Here is a 19,693-nt window from a genome sequence, read left to right as displayed (position 1 = left end):
ATTTTGAGTGACTGGGGCCTGAACATGCAGGAGGGTGAAAGGCATGCAAGGAATTGAGTAAATTGGAATGATGTGGTATACTGGGGTCGACGTGCTGTCAATGGATTGAACCAGGGCGTGTGAAGCGTCTGGGGCAAACCATGAAAAGTTCTGTGGGGCCTGGATGTGGAAGGGGAGCTGTGGTTTCAGTGCATTATATATGACAGCTAGAGACTGAGTGTGAACGAATGTGGCCTTTGGTGTCTTTTCCTAGTGCTATCTCGTGCACATGCAGGGGGAGTTGGTTGTTATTTCATGTGTGGTGGGGTGGCGATGGGAATGAATAAAGGCAGACAGTATAAATTATGTACATGTGTATATATGTATGTGCCTGAGTGTGTATATATATGTATACATTGAGATGTATAGGTATGTATATTTGCGTGTGTGGACGAGTATGTATATTCATGTGTATGTGGGTGGGTTTTGCCATTCTTTCGTGTGTTTCCTTGCGCTACCTCGCTAACGCGAGAGACTGCGACAAAGCAAAATAAAAAATATAATATTATTTCCTATATAATGCTTTGTTCTACCTTTGATAACACAACAATATGTATGTGGAATGAGCTGGCAAAACTAGGGGTCAGGAATATGTTTACATAGGTGGTTCCCTTAGGGGTCAATTTCTGTTTTCCAGTGTTTTCTGTGGTCTAGCAATGAAAGAGGTTCAACCTGTATTTTGATAGTGATTTAGTGGATATGATGGTGATTGATTAAAAACAGCATTATGATTTTGTGAAGGAAACATATCCAACATCTCCAAGCAGTAGGCTAAGTTCACTGACACCATTCAAGATGAAATTTTTGTGTTTTGCACTATGGAAAAAGACTACATACATGATTTTCATAATATGTACTAGAAAAGAGACAGAAATCAATTGTGATGAGGAACAATGTGTCTCAGGATTCATGTTTCGAGACGCACCCATATGAAAAGCAATTACTGAAACTGAATATTATGGAGTAAATATGTAAATTTCACCTTTAGGTTTAGTAAGCCCAATGACTTGCACACATGTTGGACTCCTTGGGGACTCCCTGGGGATAGGGGAGAAAGAATACTTCCCACGTATTCCCTGTGTGTCATAGAAGGTGACTAAAAGGGGAGGGAGCGGATGGCTGGAAATCCTCCCCTCTCGTTTTTTTTTTAATCTTCCAAAAGAAGGAACAGAAAAGGATATTCCTTCAAAGGATATTCCCTCAAAGGCCCAGTCCTCTGTTCTTAAGGTTACCTTGCTAATGCGGGAAATGGCAAATAGTATGAAAAGAAATATGTAAATATATGAACATACATGATACATGCCAAAACATAAATCATTTGCTATAAGAGAAATACAGTAACTGTGTAGATATTGCATACACACATGAGTGTACAGAAACTGTAAGACTGTAGCAAAGTTTGTCCATACATACTGTGTCATATGGTGAGGGATACACTGTATAGCTGGCAGTCAGCCATGGTGATGGCCTTGACTGGCCTAAAAAAGTATTCGTCTTTGAGCCTCATCACACTTGTGCTTACATATCTACCATAATGTACCATAATGTGTTTTAGCAAAAATTACTCATATGGCATGGCAAAATAAAAATCATTTTTTCCTTTTTTTCAAGTCCCAAATAAGGGGTATAAGTAATATATAGGGCTACTGCAGTCAATAGGTTAACCATAAAGTTCTTAATAATAGTTGCTATGCAAATCTAGCTTTCTGCTATAATGATGCCATTACAATTTCTTTGATGATTTATGTGTGACTGTTTTGCATGGTATCTTTTCCAGTTCTAATGTTAGGGTGTAAGTTGCACCTATAGATAAAATGTGGAATCATGTATCTGCTGGGAATTCAAAATGAGTTCCAAAATATCATGATCTTAAAGCGAAGTGCTGCCATGTCGCACCATGACAATGGCAGACACCATGGAAGAAGTTGAAAGGCACATGGAATTTGAGGTCAATGCATGTTTCTACAAAGATGAGAATGCCTGAGGGTAAAGTAGTCCTGAATCATGGTGCTGTATGGATATAAGTGCTGGTCCTGAATGCTAAGAGGAGGGTGGATGCATTTGAAATGAAATACCTGAAGCTGATATGTGGAGTGAAGTGGGTTGTTTGTGATTGGAACTATAGCCAAAGAAAGAAGAGTAGTAGTAAGTGCAGTCTGGACGTGCTGATATGGTTTGGACACATGGAGAGGATGAGCAAAGATTGACTGTGTCACAAAGGGGAGAAACCTTGTCCTAAGAGATGGTAGAGTACTGATAAGGGGGATTTCAATCACAGGGAAACAAATTGAAAGAACTTAAACTACCACACAGATGCTGAATAATGGAAACAAGTTCCTTGAAAGTATACAGAACTTCCTGCATCAACATGTAACAGATCATACAAGAACTGAGATGATACATGATCTATACTTGATCTTGTTTTTCCACATTATCACATGGAAATGAAACATATGTAGTATGATGCTCCTATTGGAAAGAGTGATCACGTAGTGCTTGTTTTTGATTATGTAGAGGTGGAGGAAAGGAAGATCAGAGTGGGCACAGGACCCAATGAGGAAGTACAGTCCTGGTAACATGTTCTTTGAGAGTATTGATTGGGAAAAGGAGTTCTGTAAGGAAAGTACAGATCACTGATATAGAAGGATCTGCGACATCTCGACAGAGCAGATCAGAACATATGTACTTCTGATTGCCAATAGGGAAGGAAAATCAAAATGAAGAGATATGATTCTTGAAAAATGTCATAAAGCAAAGAGCTTAGGGATGTACTATAGAGGAGATATAACAGACACTGCTACCAGCCAGCATATGAAAGATACATGAGTGCAAAGAATGAATACTGTAAAGTAAGGAGGGAGGTGCAGAGATTTTGAAACAAAATCATTTTGGAAAAAACAGAAGATAGCCCAAAACCTTACATAAGTTCATCAGGAGCAAATGCTCAGTAAAAGAGCAAATAATCAGGATAAGGGACTCAGAGGGAGGAAGCCTTGAGTTTGACTGATTATGTGAAGAGCTGAATGATAGGTTTACAAATTTTTTCACTGTGGAGAAAGAGACCTTGTCTGTCCTCCTATATTTTCAAAGGCGATAAATGACTTATACTTATTGTGAGGACAAGCATATGACATTCGAAGGGTGAAAGTATAATACAGCTGGTCACTTAGACTAGTGTTTCTAACAGTGTGAGCACAGCAACCCACCTCAGTGTGCCTGACGCTATCTTTAGAGAAGTACGTTCTTTCTTTACTCCACCTGGCTGCCACTTCATTTTGAGAATTTTGCATCTGTATGCTGTATTTCTTCCATCTGTGCTTCAAGATGGTAGGTGGCTCTTACCTTACTAGGAGAGGGAGGAGACAGTCCGAATTCTTGCCTGGAAGCAAGAAAATAAGGGTACAAAAGATATCTAGGTGCAGTGGGCACTCAGAATTCACGATCAGATGGCTGCTTGCCAGCACTAGTGACCTCCCTGAAAAGGTCATCCCTCCACCAAAACCTATTCCTGGTTACCTAAAGAAGACTTCTAAATCTACTAATAACCTCTTCAAATGAAAAGTATTGAAGTAATCCCAAATCTCTGCTGGCAAACTCAAGAAAAGCAATCCAAAACTTCCAGGAAGCATCTCCATAAGAATCATTAACATTACCTGGAAAAGGAATTTCAAATTTTTTCCTGCATATGAAGGTATTAAAATGCAAACAACTTGCAGTTGCCATGAAACACAAAGGCTGGAGTGAGCAACTGTGGAACAAGGCAGAAAAGGGGAAGGAGGACAGAGGGTATCAACCATAGTGTATGACTCTCGTTTCCCAATGGAGACATTGAAACACCCAGACAGTGTGATGATCTGGGGTTGCTATAGTGGTGTAATGGACATAGGAGGGTTGTATTTCTTATTCAAAAATAGTACAATGAATGGAGAGCTGTATATCAAGGTGCTTCCTTTTTATGCAGGACAACACACTCAGCCATGAGGCTAGAAAGGTAATGAACTGGTTACACTGGTCAACAAAGATTTAGACCCATGGGAAAAATATCTCTTATGTATTTTTGCACACTGAATCCAAAAATGTTTTCAGAATTTTTTTATCACCCATAGGTTCTTTGTTCTGGTATACTCACGTATTATATGTATTAGTGCTCTACAGAGCATCTGAAACAAAAAGTTTAACAAACACAGCTATTTTCATTGTTTCTGAATTGCAATGGCTTATTTTTGAAAGCAGAGACCTAGATAAATGAGTCACCAGGGGCCTGCAAAAACATGACTGGAAATGTTGGGACATTCATACAGTGCCCAATCCTGAGTAACAATTCTCTGTCAGTTGCAGGCTAGAACTCAATGTGCAAACAATGTTCTTTCAAATCTGTTGACAGACTGCTTTTGTGTATTCAAGTGCTGTGCTGATAACCCATCCACTATTATAAAGCTGAGAAATTGTGTAAATAGTCCAAATTCTTTCTGCTACATCTGTGGTGAACTGACATTCATATTGCAAAAATATTCTTTCTCACCCCTCATTAAAAAATGCTATAAGCAATACTTTGGTTGTAAAGTGGGTGACCAAGAAAAAAGTTGGGCCCCCGCCGTATTTGTTGTGTCACATGTGTCAGGCTCCTCACAGCATGGGCAAAAAGTTTATGCCATATGCCTTTTGCCATATCTTTGGTTAGGAAAGGATCCAAAGATCATGCTTTAGATTGCTACTTCTGCCTGAAAAATATAAATGGTGTAACACCAAAATCTAGTATCTCACACAGCCACCAAGAAACATGACACTAAGTGATGATTAGTCTGGTGATCAGAAAGTAGACCAAGCAGAGGACAATATGCTTTTAACATTTGAAGCAAGCTGTTCTTCAAATGAAGCACACTAGCAGGGTAAAGATCTTAATGATCTTGTTCACGATTTAAATTTCTCAAAGAAGCATGCCAAACTTTTGGGTTCCAGGTTAAAGAGCGGGATCTTCTCCAAAATGAAATTGAAGTTTGTTTTTATTGTGATCACCATGTCATTTTCAAAGAATTTTTCTCTCTTGTAGATGGTTTAGTGTTTTGCAATGACGTTTGTTCTGTTACGGAGGCCCTTGGCCACAAATATATAACACAGACGAGTGGCACTTGTTTATTGACTCATCAAATGTAAGCTTGAAAATGGTTCTACTCAAAGACAGAAATAAGTTCCCCTCTGTTCCCCTGGCTCATACAGGTAACATAAAAGAATCATATGATAACATGAAGCTTCTTTTGGAAAAAATTAAGTATGGGAACTTGAAGTGGAATGTATGTGGTGACCTAAAGGTTTTGGCACTTGTACTCGGAACGCAACTTGGTTATGTAAAGTTGTGTTGCTTCTTCTATGAGTGGGACAGCCGGGACAAGAAAATCTATTATGTAAACAAAGTGTAGCCAAAACGAACATCACTGACTTCATGGAAGAAGAATGTCATCAATCTTCCTCTTGCTGATCCTGAGAAAATTTATCAGCCTCCTTTGCACATTAAGCTTGGGCTGATGAAGAACTTTGTCAAAGGTATGACAAAACTGGCCATGGATTCAAATATGTGAGGAATCAATTCCCCAGAATCAGTGATGCAAAAATCAAGGAGGGTATTTTTGTAAGATCACAGATCAGGGAACTGCTTCAAGATGAAAATTTCGATGAAGAGCTAAATGAAGTTGAAAATACTGCATGGATGTCATTTGAGAATGTAATGCAAATAATCTATTGACTTCATATAAGGCTCTGGGGTGCAATATGAGTCAAAAATTCACTTTTTGGACTTGCACTCACACTTTTCCCAGAAAATCTTCAGACAGTCAATGATGAACATGGTGAAAGATTTCACCCACATTTTGGACATGGAAAAGTGGTACTAAAGAAAATGGAGCCATTCTCTGTTGGTAGATTACAGCTAGACGCTAAGGAGCGGTGTTCCTAAGAACAAATATAGCCGAAAATCATACACTTCTACATTTTTGAGGTAAGTTTTTAGGTTAATACCAGCCTTATTTATGAATGAGTAATATAAACTTATAGTAAAATCTAATTGCTCTGTCACTTAAAAATAATGCCAGATAGAAAAATTCTAAACACAGATTTGAATTCAGCATAAACAATACCATAAGGTCAACCTATTTTAGTCTGTGGGACAGAAAAAAGTTCAGATTTAGTTGACTAGTGTTATCTGAGAAAAATATTCAACTGCTGTAGCGGCCTGATAACTCCAAAGACCTTAACCCCATGGAGAATTCCTGAAACCAGATGATAGGCAAGCTTGCTTCCTGAAACACCTCATCAATGCCTTGCCTCTTTCAGGAGATCAAAACCCTATGGACCCAAAACATTCACCTAAAATATTTCAGAAATCTTGCCAATTCCATACATGGACATCTACAGATGGTAATAGAATCCAAAGGAGAGATAAAAAATACTAAAATGTAAGTGACATCACCTTTGGAAATGTAGGGGGTCAAGGAATATTTGCAGACACTGTAACAAGGTGGGAAGGGGATGCATTCTTGGAAAGTGTATTAATTAACAGAGGTGACATGTTCACACTATCAAAACAACTTGATACATATATGACTTATGATCATGATGAAGTCTCCCTATTCATGTTGAAAGAATGTGTGGTGGCACAGGCTAGATCATCAGAAATGTCTTTCAATAAGTCATTAGTGGAGGGTGTTATTCCAAAGATGTGGAAGACAACATAATGTGGTACTTATTTTCAAGAAAAGGAATCAAAGAAACTACACTAAACTACAGGCCAGTCTCACTAGCAAGTGTGGTTTGTAAAACACTGGAAAAGGTAATCAGAGAGCAAATGAATGGCTGCTTGCAAAGGTGAAACTTTCTTATTGGGAGACAACGTTGTTTCAGGGGAAGGTCATGCACAAACATTTTTCTAGACTTCTTTGACAGAGTGTATTCCACCTCAGATCAAAGATAAGCATGGGTTCTTGGACTGTCAGGAAGCCTTTGACATGGCTCCTCATCAAAGGCTGATAAAAAAGCAAGATCTACAGGAAAGAAGAAGGGGTGGGCTCCTTCACTGGATGGAGGACTAACTTATTGTAAGGGAGCAAACAGCATAGGTAAAGGTTTTAACCTTGAAGTGGCCTGGGGTTAAGTGGTGTGCCACAGACCTCAAGACCAGTCTCGGGCCAACTGTTATTCTTGGTGGATATAAATGACTTGACCGATGGATCAGAATCATATCTAAACATGTTTGTGGACTGCCAAGATCAAGAATGAAATAGAAAATGATGATGATTGCATCAATCCACATACAGGAACCTGGACAAACCCAAAGTTGAGCAGATAAATGGATGATAAGATTCAATCCAAGTACACGCAAGAGGAGGATAAGGATGGGACAGAGTGAAAAAGGGTTTTGATGTACATTGCATGGAGGGAAATAAATTACAGGATTTGCATGTGAACAACATCTAAGAGTCAATATTGTTCCTAACATATTACCTTAGCTACACTTTAGAAGGACCGTGAAAGAGTCAAACTGTCTGCTGGCAAATATAAGAGTTGCATTCAAATATATAGACAAGGACATGTTCATGAAATCATTCATTTCATTCATTTTTATGCCTCACAAGTCTGGTCACCACACCTATAAATGCTCAAAGATCTGATCGAAAGAGTACAGAGAAAAGCACCTAAGATGGTATATGAATTAGGAAAATTGAACTACAATGAAAGGCTTAGGGCTACAAAGATATCCACCATGGAGGAGAGGAGAGAGAGGGAGGACCTGAGAACAGCCTTAAAATTTCCAATGAGCTGGATGATAATGACTGGGAACAATTCTTCAAAAAATACATCAGAGTAATAAGAGGCCATAATGAAAAGCTGGGCAGAAAGATTGTTGGAAAGTATGTTAAGAAGCACTCGTTTAGTGTTAATGGTAGGGAAGTGGATGGTTGGAATAAACTAATCAATGATAGCAGTTTACAAAGGTTTAGAAGGCTACTTGGTGACAGAAAATTCAAGAGATGGGACACTGCTCATAATACACGAATAGGTAATTACAAACAGGCAATTACTGAGGAGATGGAAGGATGGTGTGGAGGAGGTTTTGAGGTACTGGGACCAAAATATTCAAGAGAGTGAGAGGCCTGCATGGGAAAGAATGAATTACATTGATATGGTGCATGGGAAGGAGCAACCTGTTATCAATGGGCTGAACCATGACATATGAAAAAGTCAAGGTAAGCCATGCAATGGGGCTTGACTTTGGATGGTAAGTGCTGGTTTTAGTACATCATACAATACAGCTAAAAAATTGATGTGCAAGTGAGACCAATGTCTGTTTCTCCTGAAGCTATCTTCCTAGGACAGGAGAAGCAATTAGGTATAAAAGAGAGTGGATTTGTTGGACACATATTTTTCTAAGAACACATCTCCAAGCATGGAAGGGGGGGGGGGGGTTAAGTGTATGATTTTGTCGCTGTTGTTGGCACTTTAGTTGTTCCTAGACTCTGCCTTAAGAGGTTGATTGAAAGATGCAGTAACCCCACAAAAGGAGTCCAGAAAATATTGAATAATAAGATCAAGAAAATGGTAAGAGCTGAAAAAGATGGCAGATAAGAGATGGACAAATAAGAGGGAAGGTATTGTTTAGTTTACATGAGAGAGAGAGAGAGAGAGAGAGAGAGAGAGAGAGAGAGAGAGAGAGAGAGAGAGAGAGAGAGAGAGAGAGAGAGAGAGAGTGTTAAACTTGACAAGAAAATGTAATTCCACTCAACAGTTTTTTAAGCTATCACCAACTCCCCACTGCTGCATGCTAGCCTTCTAGTGTCCCTGTTACTGCTACCGTTTATACGTTTATATCTGGCACTTTTCTCAGAGTATACCTGAATTTATTTGTTTAAATGAATTCTGAAGATATCTATAGTCTTAGGATTCACTATGTCTGATGGAAACTTATTCTAGTGCTCAACACACCTCTAGGAAAAGAAGCTTTTTCCATGTTCGAACTGCATCTTGTAGCTTTGAGTTTTATTCCATTTGCCCTGGTAACTGTATTTTTCTGTATTTCTGAATGAATGGTGTGGGAGGAAAGTTGTTAGAAGCAGTGAAAAGTTTTTATCGAGGATGTAAGGCATGTGTACGTGTAGGAAGAGAGGAAAGTGATTGGTTCTCAGTGAATGTAGGTTTGTGGCAGGGGTGTGTGATGTCTCCATGGTTGTTTAATTTGTTTATGGATGGGGTTGTTAGGGAGGTAAATGCAAGAGTTTTGGAAAGAGGGGCAAGTATGAAGTCTGTTGGGGATGAGAGAGCTTGGGAAGTGAGTCAGTTGTTGTTCGCTGATGATACAGCGCTGGTGGCTGATTCATGTGAGAAACTGCAGAAGCTGGTGACTGAGTTTGGTAAAGTGTGTGAAAGAAGAAAGTTAAGAGTAAATGTGAATAAGAGCAAGGTTATTAGGTACAGTAGGGTTGAGGGTCAAGTCAATTGGGAGGTGAGTTTGAATGGAGAAAAACTGGAGGAAGTGAAGTGTTTTAGATATCTGGGAGTGGATCTGGCAGCGGATGGAACCATGGAAGCGGAAGTGGATCATAGGGTGGGGGAGGGGGCGAAAATTCTGGGGGCCTTGAAGAATGTGTGGAAGTTGAGAACATTATCTTGGAAAGCAAAAATGGGTATGTTTGAAGGAATAGTGGTTCCAACAATGTTGTATGGTTGCGAGGCGTGGGCTATGGATAGAGTTGTGCGCAGGAGGATGGATGTGCTGGAAATGAGATGTTTGAGGACAATGTGTGGTGTGAGGTGGTTTGATCGAATAAGTAACGTAAGGGTAAGAGAGATGTGTGGAAATAAAAAGAGCGTGGTTGAGACAGCAGAAGAGGGTGTTTTGAAATGGTTCGGGCACATGGAGAGAATGAGTGAGGAAAGATTGACCAAGAGAATATATGTGTCGGAGGTGGAGGGAACAAGGAGAAGAGGGAGACCAAATTGGAGGTGGAAAGATGGAGTGAAAAAGATTTTGTGTGATTGGGGCCTGAACATGCAGGAGGGTGAAAGGAGGGCAAGGAATAGAGTGAATTGGAGCGATGTGGTATACCGGGATTGACGTGCTGTCAGTGGATTGAATCAAGGCATGTGAAGCATCTGGGGTAAACCATGGAAAGTTGTGTAGGTATGTATATTTGCGTGTGTGGACGTATGTATATACATGTGTATGGGGGGGGGTTGGGCCATTTCTTTCGTCTGTTTCCTTGCGCTACCTCGCAAACGCGGGAGACAGCGACAAAGCAAAAAAAAAAAAAAAAAAAAAATCTCACTTTATGATTTTCTAGTAAGACCACACCTTGAACATACAGTCCAGTTTTGGTCCCCAAATTATAAAAGCATGAGGAAAAATTAGGGCAAGTACAAAAATGCACGACAAAATTGATCCCATCCCTTAGAGATCTGGCATACAAAGAAATGCTAAAACAATCGGATCTCTTATTCCTTAAAAGATGAAGACTTTGTGGTGACTTAATCCAAGTGTTCAAAATTCTAAAGAAGTTTGATAAAGTAAATCATGACCTTCATTCAGAATTATTTATTATTATTATTATACTTTGTCGCTGTCTCCCACGTTTGCGAGGTAGCGCAAGGAAACAGACGAAAGAAGTGGCCCAACCCCCCCCCATACACATGTATATACATACGTCCACACACGCAAATATACATACCTACACAGCTTTCCATGGCTTACCCCAGACGCTTCACATGCCTTGATTCAATCCACTGACAGCACGTCAACCCCGGTATACCACATCGCTCCAATTCACTCTATTCCTTGCCCTCCTTTCACCCTCCTGCATGTTCAGGCCCCAATCACACAAAATCTTTTTCACTCCATCTTTCCACCTCCAATTTGGTCTCCCTCTTCTCCTTGTTCCCTCCACCTCCGACACATATATCCTCTTGGTCAATCTTTCCTCACTCATCCTCTCCATGTGCCCAAACCACTTCAAAACACCCTCTTCTGCTCTCTCAACCACGCTCTTTTTATTTCCACACATCTCTCTTACCCTTACGTTACTTATTCGATCAAACCACCTCACACCACACATTGTCCTCAAACATCTCATTTCCAGCACATCCATCCTCCTGCGCACAACTCTATCCATAGCCCACGCCTCGCAACCATACAACATTGTTGGAACCACTATTCCTTCAAACATACCCATTTTTGCTTTCCAAGATAATGTTCTCAACTTCCACACATTCTTCAAGGCCCCCAGAATTTTCGCCCCCTCCCCCACCCTATGATCCACTTCCGCTTCCATGGTTCCATCCGCTGCCAGATCCACTCCCAGATATCTAAAACACTTCACTTCCTCCAGTTTTTCTCCATTCAAACTCACCTCCCAATTGACTTGACCCTCAACCCTACTGTACCTAATAACCTTGCTCTTATTCACATTTACTCTTAACTTTCTTCTTTCACACACTTTACCAAACTCAGTCACCAGCTTCTGCAGTTTCTCACATGAATCAGCCACCAGCGCTGTATCATCAGCGAACAACAACTGACTCACTTCCCAAGCTCTCTCATCCCCAACAGACTTCATACTTGCCCCTCTTTCCAAAACTCTTGCATTCACCTCCCTAACAACCCCATCCATAAACAAATATTCCTGGCTATGAAACCTAACATTTGGTTGCCTTTTTTACTTGCTGTTTGACATTGTTTAGTGTACTTCAGATAGTTGCTTATGACAACTCCAAGGTCCTTTTCTTCATTTATCTTACTTAGAGAGTTTCTGAATAGTCTGCTGTCATAATGTATAATCTTATCTCCAAAGTGCATAACTTTTTAATTTGCCATCTGTCTGACCCCTCTGCTAGTAAGTTAAGATTTTTTTTTAATCATTTTGCAGTTCCGCCTCTACCTCCTAAATCAATATCAACAGCAAATTTGGAGATCTTAGATAAAAGGTCAAGTTCTAGGTCATTAATGTATACTATGAAAAGAACTGGGCATAGGACTGACCCCTGTGACACACCACTCATTATGTCTAGGTAATCTGAGGCTTCACTGTTTACTACTACACACTGCTTTCTTCCGGTAAGCCAGTCTGATATATGATGAGTTCTTCACCGACTCAGTTTCCTTTGAGTTTATGGAAAAGTATCTTGCGAGGTACTTTATCGAAAGCCTTTTGGAAATCTAAATATACTACATCAGATGGTACTTTTCATTCCAATTCTGATGAATAACATTAAAGAATTCCAGCAAATTTGTCAAGCAGGATCTACTATTGCAGAAACCATGCTGGTTGTCTGATATAATTTTGTGATCTAGAAATGTAACAATTTCATCTCGTATTATTTTTTTCATCGTTGTACCTAACACCGACATAAGGTTAATTGGGCAGTAGTTCAAGGCACACTTTTTGCCTCCTTCTTTATGGAGGAGTAACATTTGCTAGTTTCCATTCAGTTGAGATCTGACCATCCGAGAGATCTGCTGAATATTTTTGTTGTGGGGTATACCAGGTGTCTCCTGACGTCTTTTAAAAATCTTGGAGCTAAGTTATCTGGGCTGTTGGATCTGTTAGGATTTAATTGGTTCAGGTATTTAAGTACTCCAGAGCTCTTTGTTTCTCTAACTTCAACTCTACTTCATCGGATCCTTAAAACATTTTCACTGGTTGCGGTATTCAAGATGTTTCTTCAATTGTGAATACAGAGTGAAAGGAATGATTTAGTATGGTAGCCATTTCCTTGTTGTCAGAGGCAGTGTCATGTTCATTTCATAAAGGTTCAATTCCTTCTTTTACTCTCTTTCTTTGTCTTATATATTTGAAGAATTCCTTAAGATTACTCTTAACTTTCAAGGAAATTCATTTTTCTTCCTCATGTTTACTCTGTCTTATGACCTTCTTACACAGTCTTTGGATTTTTCTTTGGATTTCGATTAATTCCTCATGATTTTCATTGGTTCCCACTGATCTGAATTTTTTACATGTTTTCTTCTTTTGGCAAATTAGTCCCTCTATTCTCCTATTCATCCATGATGGTTCCAAAATATAGCAAGTTCTCTTTGTAATTCGAGGAATATGTTTATTTTCAACCTTGAGTAGTGTGCAAGGAGGATTGATTGAATGAGAAATGATAGGGTAAGAGAGTGGTGTGGTGGTAACAGGAATATGGATGGAAGAGCAGAAAAGGGTGCCCTGAAATGGTTTGGACATGCTGAAAGGATGAATGAGAAGATGACTAAGGGGGTAAACATGTCAAAAATGGAGGATACAAGGATAAGGGGACACCAAGGAGGAGGAGGATGGATGGAGTGAAAGAAGCTTTGGAGGAGTCAGGGTTTGAATATGCAGGAGGGTGTGAGATGTATAAGGGACAGAGCAAGTTGGAGTGATGTGGTATACAGGGAATGATGTACTCTCAATGGGCGAATCTGAGGCACTTGAAACAGTCAGGGGAAAATAAGGAAAGGTCTGTGGGTCTTGGTTGTAAATAAGGGGATGTGGTTTCAGTGCATTATACAGGACAGCTAGAGAATGGATGTAGGTGAATAAGGCCGTATTTTTTGTCCATTACAGGTGCTATCTTTCCAAAAGTAGAAAGAGCAAACATGTACAAAAAATATCAATAATTCACTTCTCTTCTAAATATTTCCCAATCTAAGATCCCACAGCCTTACAAAATTAGCTAATATGTTTAACTTTCTCTTAAGCAGCAAAACAACCAAACCTCCTTGTACTACCTTCTAACCCTACCTCTATCTGGGACTGAATCTATTCATCTTGAGTTGAGAGTGCAAAGTGCTACCACGGCACCATGTCTCTCTTACAATCTTACTTTGTAAATCTTTTTTAACTCACACTGCTTTTCCTTTTGAAGACTATCCATAGAAAACTTAACTTAGATGCAGATCCACTACTAATCAATTTTTCTACTGTAAAATGTAAGATGATTTCAGAGTCTAAGTTTTTCATTAAAGGCATACCTCAGTATTCTCCTACAGTTAAACTTGAGTAGACTTAAAGTCATCATACCTATTAGTGTTGATATAAAAAGTTTACTATCAAAATGAGATCTATATCAATTCAGCTGTGAAAGTTCAAATTCAACTGAACTCAAAGGATTTTATTGGAAGTAATCAATATTTACCGTGTATCTATCACTTGAGCTGGGCTCCTCATCCTCTTCAGCACAACAACTGAGATCACAATCACCTTCACGAAGAAGAAATCTCGCTTGACCCCCTCCACACCCTGCACCAACACCCTTCAGGCTTTCAGCCTCTCTCTCTAAATGTTGATGATTGTGAAGATGTTGGTGCAGGTCCATTTGTGAGGTCTTGCAGAAACTGTGAGGGTTGGACTTGATACCACTTACACCAGCCTGAAAGAAATGTTTACATATATGGGCAATATGTATATGTAAATAAAATCATTCAGATGTTTATGTGAAGAGGAATAAAAGCGGTAAATGGGGGAGATGAATCAAATACATTTTTGATGGTAATCATTCAAATGTACACTACATCAAGGATGAATAAAACATTCAGGTTGGTTTTAATGTGCATCAGATTGGGGAAGATCAGTGTGGTTACACAAGTGGTAGAGGATGTGTGGATAAGGTGTTTGCTTTGAAAAATGTATGTGAGAAATACTTAGAAAAGCAAATGGATTTATATGTAGCATTTATGGATCTGGAGAAGGCACATGATAGAGTTGATAGAGATGCTCTGTGGAAAGTATTAAGAATATATGGTGTGGGAGGCAAGTTGTTAGAAACAGTGAAAAGTTTTTATCGAGGATGTAAGGCTTGTGTACGTGTAGGAAGAGAGGAAAGTGATTGGTTCTCAGTGAATGTTGGTTTGCAGCAGGGGTGCATGACGTCTCCATGGTTGTTTAATTTGTTTATGGATGGGGTTGTTAGGGAGGTGAATGCAAGAGTTTTGGAAAGAGGGGCAAGTATGCAGTCTGTCGTGGATGAGAGGGCTTGGAAAGTGAGTCAGTTGTTGTTCGCTGATGATACAGCACTGGTGGATGATTCAGGTGAGAAACTGCAGAAGCTGGTGACTGAGTTTGGTAAAGTGTGTGAAACAAGAAAGCCGAGAGTAAATGTGAATAAGAGCAAGATTATTAGATACAGTAGGGTTGAGGGACAAGTCAATTGGGAGGTAAGTTTGAAAGGAGAAAAACTGGAGGAAGTGAAGTATTTTAGATATCTGGGAGTGGATTTGGCAGCAGATGGAATCATGGAAGCGGAAGTGAATCATAGGGCTGGGGAGGGGGTGAAAGTTCTGGGAGGATTGAAATCTGTGTGGAAGTCGAGAACGTTATCTTGGAAAGCAAAAATGGGTATGTTTGAGGGAGTAGTGGTTCCAACAATGTTATATGGTTATGAGGTGTGGGCTATAGATAGAGTTGTGCGGAGGAGGGTGGATGTGCTGGAAATGAGATGTTTGAGGACAATATGTGGTGTGAGGTGGTTTGATTGATTAAATAATAATAGGGTAAGAGAGATGTGTGGTAATAAAAACAATGTGGTTGAGAGAGCAGGAGAGGGTGTTTTGAAGTGGTTTGGTCATATGGAGAGAATGAGTGAGGAAAGATTGACAAAGAAGATATATGTGTCAGAGGTGGAGGGAACGAGGAGAAGTGGGAGACCAAATTGGAGGTGGAAAGATGGAGTGAAAAAAATTTTGAGTGATCAAGGGCCTGAGCATGCAGGAGGGTGAAAGGTGTGCAAGGAATAGTGTGAATTGGAACGATGTGGTATACTGGGGTTGACGTGCTGTCAATGGATTGAACCAGGGCATGTGAAGCGTCTGGGGTAAACCATGGAAAATTCTGTGGGGCCTGGATGTGGAAAGGGAGCTGTGGTTTCGGTGCATTATACATGACGGCTAGAGACTGAGTGTGAACGAATGTGGCCTTTGTTGTCTTTTCCTAGCACTACCTCGTGCACATGCGGGGGAGAGGGTTTTCATTTCATGAGTGGCAGGGTGGCAACAGGAATGAATAAGGGCAGACAGTATGAATTATGTACATGTGTATATATGTATATGTCTGTGTGTGTATATATATGTATACGTTGAGATGTATAGGTATGTATATGTGCGTGTGTGGACGTGTATTTATATACATATGTATGTGGGTGGGTTGGGCCATTCTTTTGTCTGTTTCCTTGCGCTCCCTCGCTAACGTGGGAAACAGTGACAAAGTATGATAAAAAATATATTATATATATATATATTATATATATATATATATTATATATATATATATAATATATATATATATAATATATATATATATAATATATATATTATATATATATATATAATATATATATATATAATATATATATATATATAATATATATATATATAATATATATATATATATTATATATATATATATAATATATATATATATATAATATATATATATATAATATATATATATATATTATATATATATATATAATATATATATAATATAATATATATATATATAATATATATATATATATTATATATATATATTATATATATATATATACATAAATGCCCATACATGCACATATACATATTATTCATTTATTTTACTTAATCGCTGTTTCCCATGTCAGCGAGGTAGCACCAGGAAACAGATGACAGATGACCCATCCACTCATATGCATATAGATCTATTCATTTATTATACTTAATTACTGTTTCCTGCATCAGAGAGGTAACGCCAGGAAACAGAAGAAGAATGGCCATACACTCATATATATATATATAATATATATATAATATATATATTATATATATATATATATAATATAATATAATATATATATTATATATATATATTATATATATATATATATATATTTTTTTTTTTCATACTATACGCCATTTCCCACATTAGCAAGGTAGCATTAAGAACAGAGGACTGAACCTTTGAGGGAAATCCTCACTTGGTCCCCTTCTCTGTTCCTTCTTTTGGAAAATTAAAACGAGAGGGGAGGATTTCCAGCCCCCCGCTCCCTCCCCTTTCAGTCGCCTTTCTACGACACACAGGGAATACGTGGGAAGTATTCTTTCTCCCCTATCCCCAGGGTTACCATTATCACTATTATTTATCATTTTATTATCATCATACTTAATAGCTGTTTCCTACATCAGCAAGGTAGCGCCAGGAAACAGATAAAGAATGGCCCATCCACTCATATACATATATATATATATATATATATTTCCTTTTTCCATAGCCAGAGGTTGAACCATTATGTGACATTCATTTTTTTATTTCATTTCAAGCTAGAAGTCTTCAGTTTTCTAAATTGTTTCTTACATTTTTCACATGTATATATATGTATGTGTGTGTGTGTGTATGTGTGCGTGTGTGTGTGTATGTGTGTGTATGTGTATATATATATGTATATTATCCCTGGGGATAGGGGTGAAAGAATACTTCCCACGCATTCCTCGCGTGTCGTAGAAAGCGACTAGAGGGGACGGGAGCGGGGGGCCAGAAATCCTCCCCTCCTTGTATTTTTCTAACTTTCTAAAATGGGAAACAGAAGAAGGAGTCACGCGGGGAGTGCTCATCCTCCTCGAAGGCTCAGATTGGGGTGCCTAAATGTGTGTGGATGTAACCAAGATGTGAAAAAAGGAGAGATAGGTAGTATGTTTGAGGAAAGGAACCTGGATGTTTTGGCTCTGAGTGAAACGAAGCTCAAGGGTAAAGGGGAAGAGTGGTTTGGGAATGTCTTGGGAGTAAAGTCAGGGGTTAGTGAGAGGATAAGAGCAAGGGAAGGAGTAGCAGTACTACTGAAACAGGAGTTGTGGAAGTATGTGATAGAATGTAAGAAAGTAAATTCTCGATTAATATGGGTAAAACTGAAAGTTGATGGAGAGAGATGGGTGATTATTGGTGCATATGCACCTGGGCATGAGAAGAAAGATCATGAGAGGCAAGTGTTTTGGGAGCAGTTGGATGAGTGTGTTAGTGGTTTTGATGCACGAGACCGGGTTATAGTGTTGGGTGATTTGAATGCAAAGGTGAGTAATGTGGCAGTTGAGGGAATAATTGGTATACATGGGGTGTTCAGTGTTGTAAATGGAAATGGTGAAGAGCTTGTAGATTTATGTGCTGAAAAAGGACTGATGATTGGGAATACCTGGTTTAAAAAGCGAGATATACATAAGTATACTTATGTAAGTAGGAGAGATGGCCAGAGAGCGTTATTGGATTACGTGTTAATTGACAGGCGCACGAAAGAGAGACTTTTGGATGTTAATGTGCTGAGAGGTGCAACTGGAGGGATGTCTGATCATTATCTTGTGGAGGCTAAGGTGAAGATTTGTATGGGTTTCCAGAAAAGAAGAGTGAATGTTGGGGTGAAGAGGGTGGTGAGAGTAAGTGAGCTTGGGAAGGAGACTTGTGTGAGGAAGTACCAGGAGAGACTGAGTACAGAATGGAAAAAGGTGAGAACAATGGAAGTAAGGGGAGTGGGGGAGGAATGGGATGTATTTAGGGAATCAGTGATGGATTGCACAAAAGATGCTTGTGGCATGAGAAGAGTGGGAGGTGGGTTGATTAGAAAGGGTAGTGAGTGGTGGGATGAAGAAGTAAGAGTATTAGTGAAAGAGAAGAGAGAGGCATTTGGACGATTTTTGCAGGGAAAAAATGAAATTGAGTGGGAGACGTATAAAAGAAAGAGACAGGAGGTCAAGAGAAAGGTGCAAGAGGTGAAAAAAAGGGCAAATGAGAGTTGGGGTGAGAGAGTATCATTAAATTTTAGGGAAAATAAAAAGATGTTCTGGAAGGAGGTAAATAAAGTGCGTAAGACAAGGGAGCAAATGGGAACTTCAGTGAAGGGCGCAAATGGGGAGGTGATAACAAGTAGTGGTGATGTGAGAAGGAGATGGAGTGAGTATTTTGAAGGTTTGTTGAATGTGTTTGACGATAGAGTGGCAGATATAGGGTGTTTTGGTCGAGGTGGTGTGCAAAGTGAGAGGGTTAGGGAAAATGATTTGGTAAACAGAGAAGAGGTAGTAAAAGCTTTGCGGAAGATGAAAGCTGGCAAGGCAGGAGGTTTGGATGGTATTGCAGTGGAATTTATTAAAAAAGGGGGTGACTGTATTGTTGACTGGTTGGTAAGGTTATTTAATGTATGTATGACTCATGGTGAGGTGCCTGAGGATTGGCGGAATGCGTGCATAGTGCCATTGTACAAAGGCAAAGGGGATAAGAGTGAGTGCTCAAATTACAGAGGTATAAGTTTGTTGAGTATTCCTGGCAAATTATATGGGAGGGTATTGATTGAGAGGGTGAAGGCATGAACAGAGCATCAGATTGGGGAAGAGCAGTGTGGTTTCAGAAGTGGTAGAGGATGTGTGGATCAGGTGTTTGCTTTGAGGAGTGTATGTGAGAAATACTTGGAAAAGCAAATGGATTTGTATGTAGCATTTATGGATCTGGAGAAGGCATATGATAAAGTCGATAGAGATGCTCTGTGGAAGGTATTAAGAATATATGGTGTGGGAGGCAAGTTTTTAGAAGCAGTGAAAAGTTTTTATCGAGGATGTAAGGCATGTGTACGTGTAGGAAGAGAGGAAAGTGATTGGTTCTCAGTGAATGTAGGTTTGCGGCAGGGGTGT

At 39.3% G+C, this 19,693-nt stretch overlaps 1 protein-coding gene across 2 annotated transcripts in view; it reads right to left on the bottom strand.

Annotated features, from left to right (window-relative positions):
* LOC139749889 (uncharacterized) overlaps positions 1-19,693 on the bottom strand; it is a 550,483-nt gene that overhangs the window by 105,459 nt on the left and 425,331 nt on the right. For both annotated transcript variants that reach the window (XM_071664274.1, XM_071664273.1), the window contains one exon: positions 14,197-14,430. In XM_071664274.1, coding sequence (XP_071520375.1) covers positions 14,197-14,430 — 234 coding nt within the window. The remainder of the gene's footprint in view (positions 1-14,196; positions 14,431-19,693) is intronic.

The sequence above is a fragment of the Panulirus ornatus genome, chromosome 8 (assembly GCF_036320965.1).
Source record: "Panulirus ornatus isolate Po-2019 chromosome 8, ASM3632096v1, whole genome shotgun sequence".
NCBI lineage: Eukaryota > Metazoa > Arthropoda > Malacostraca > Decapoda > Palinuridae > Panulirus > Panulirus ornatus.
This window is presented reverse-complemented; position numbering and strand designations above follow the sequence as displayed.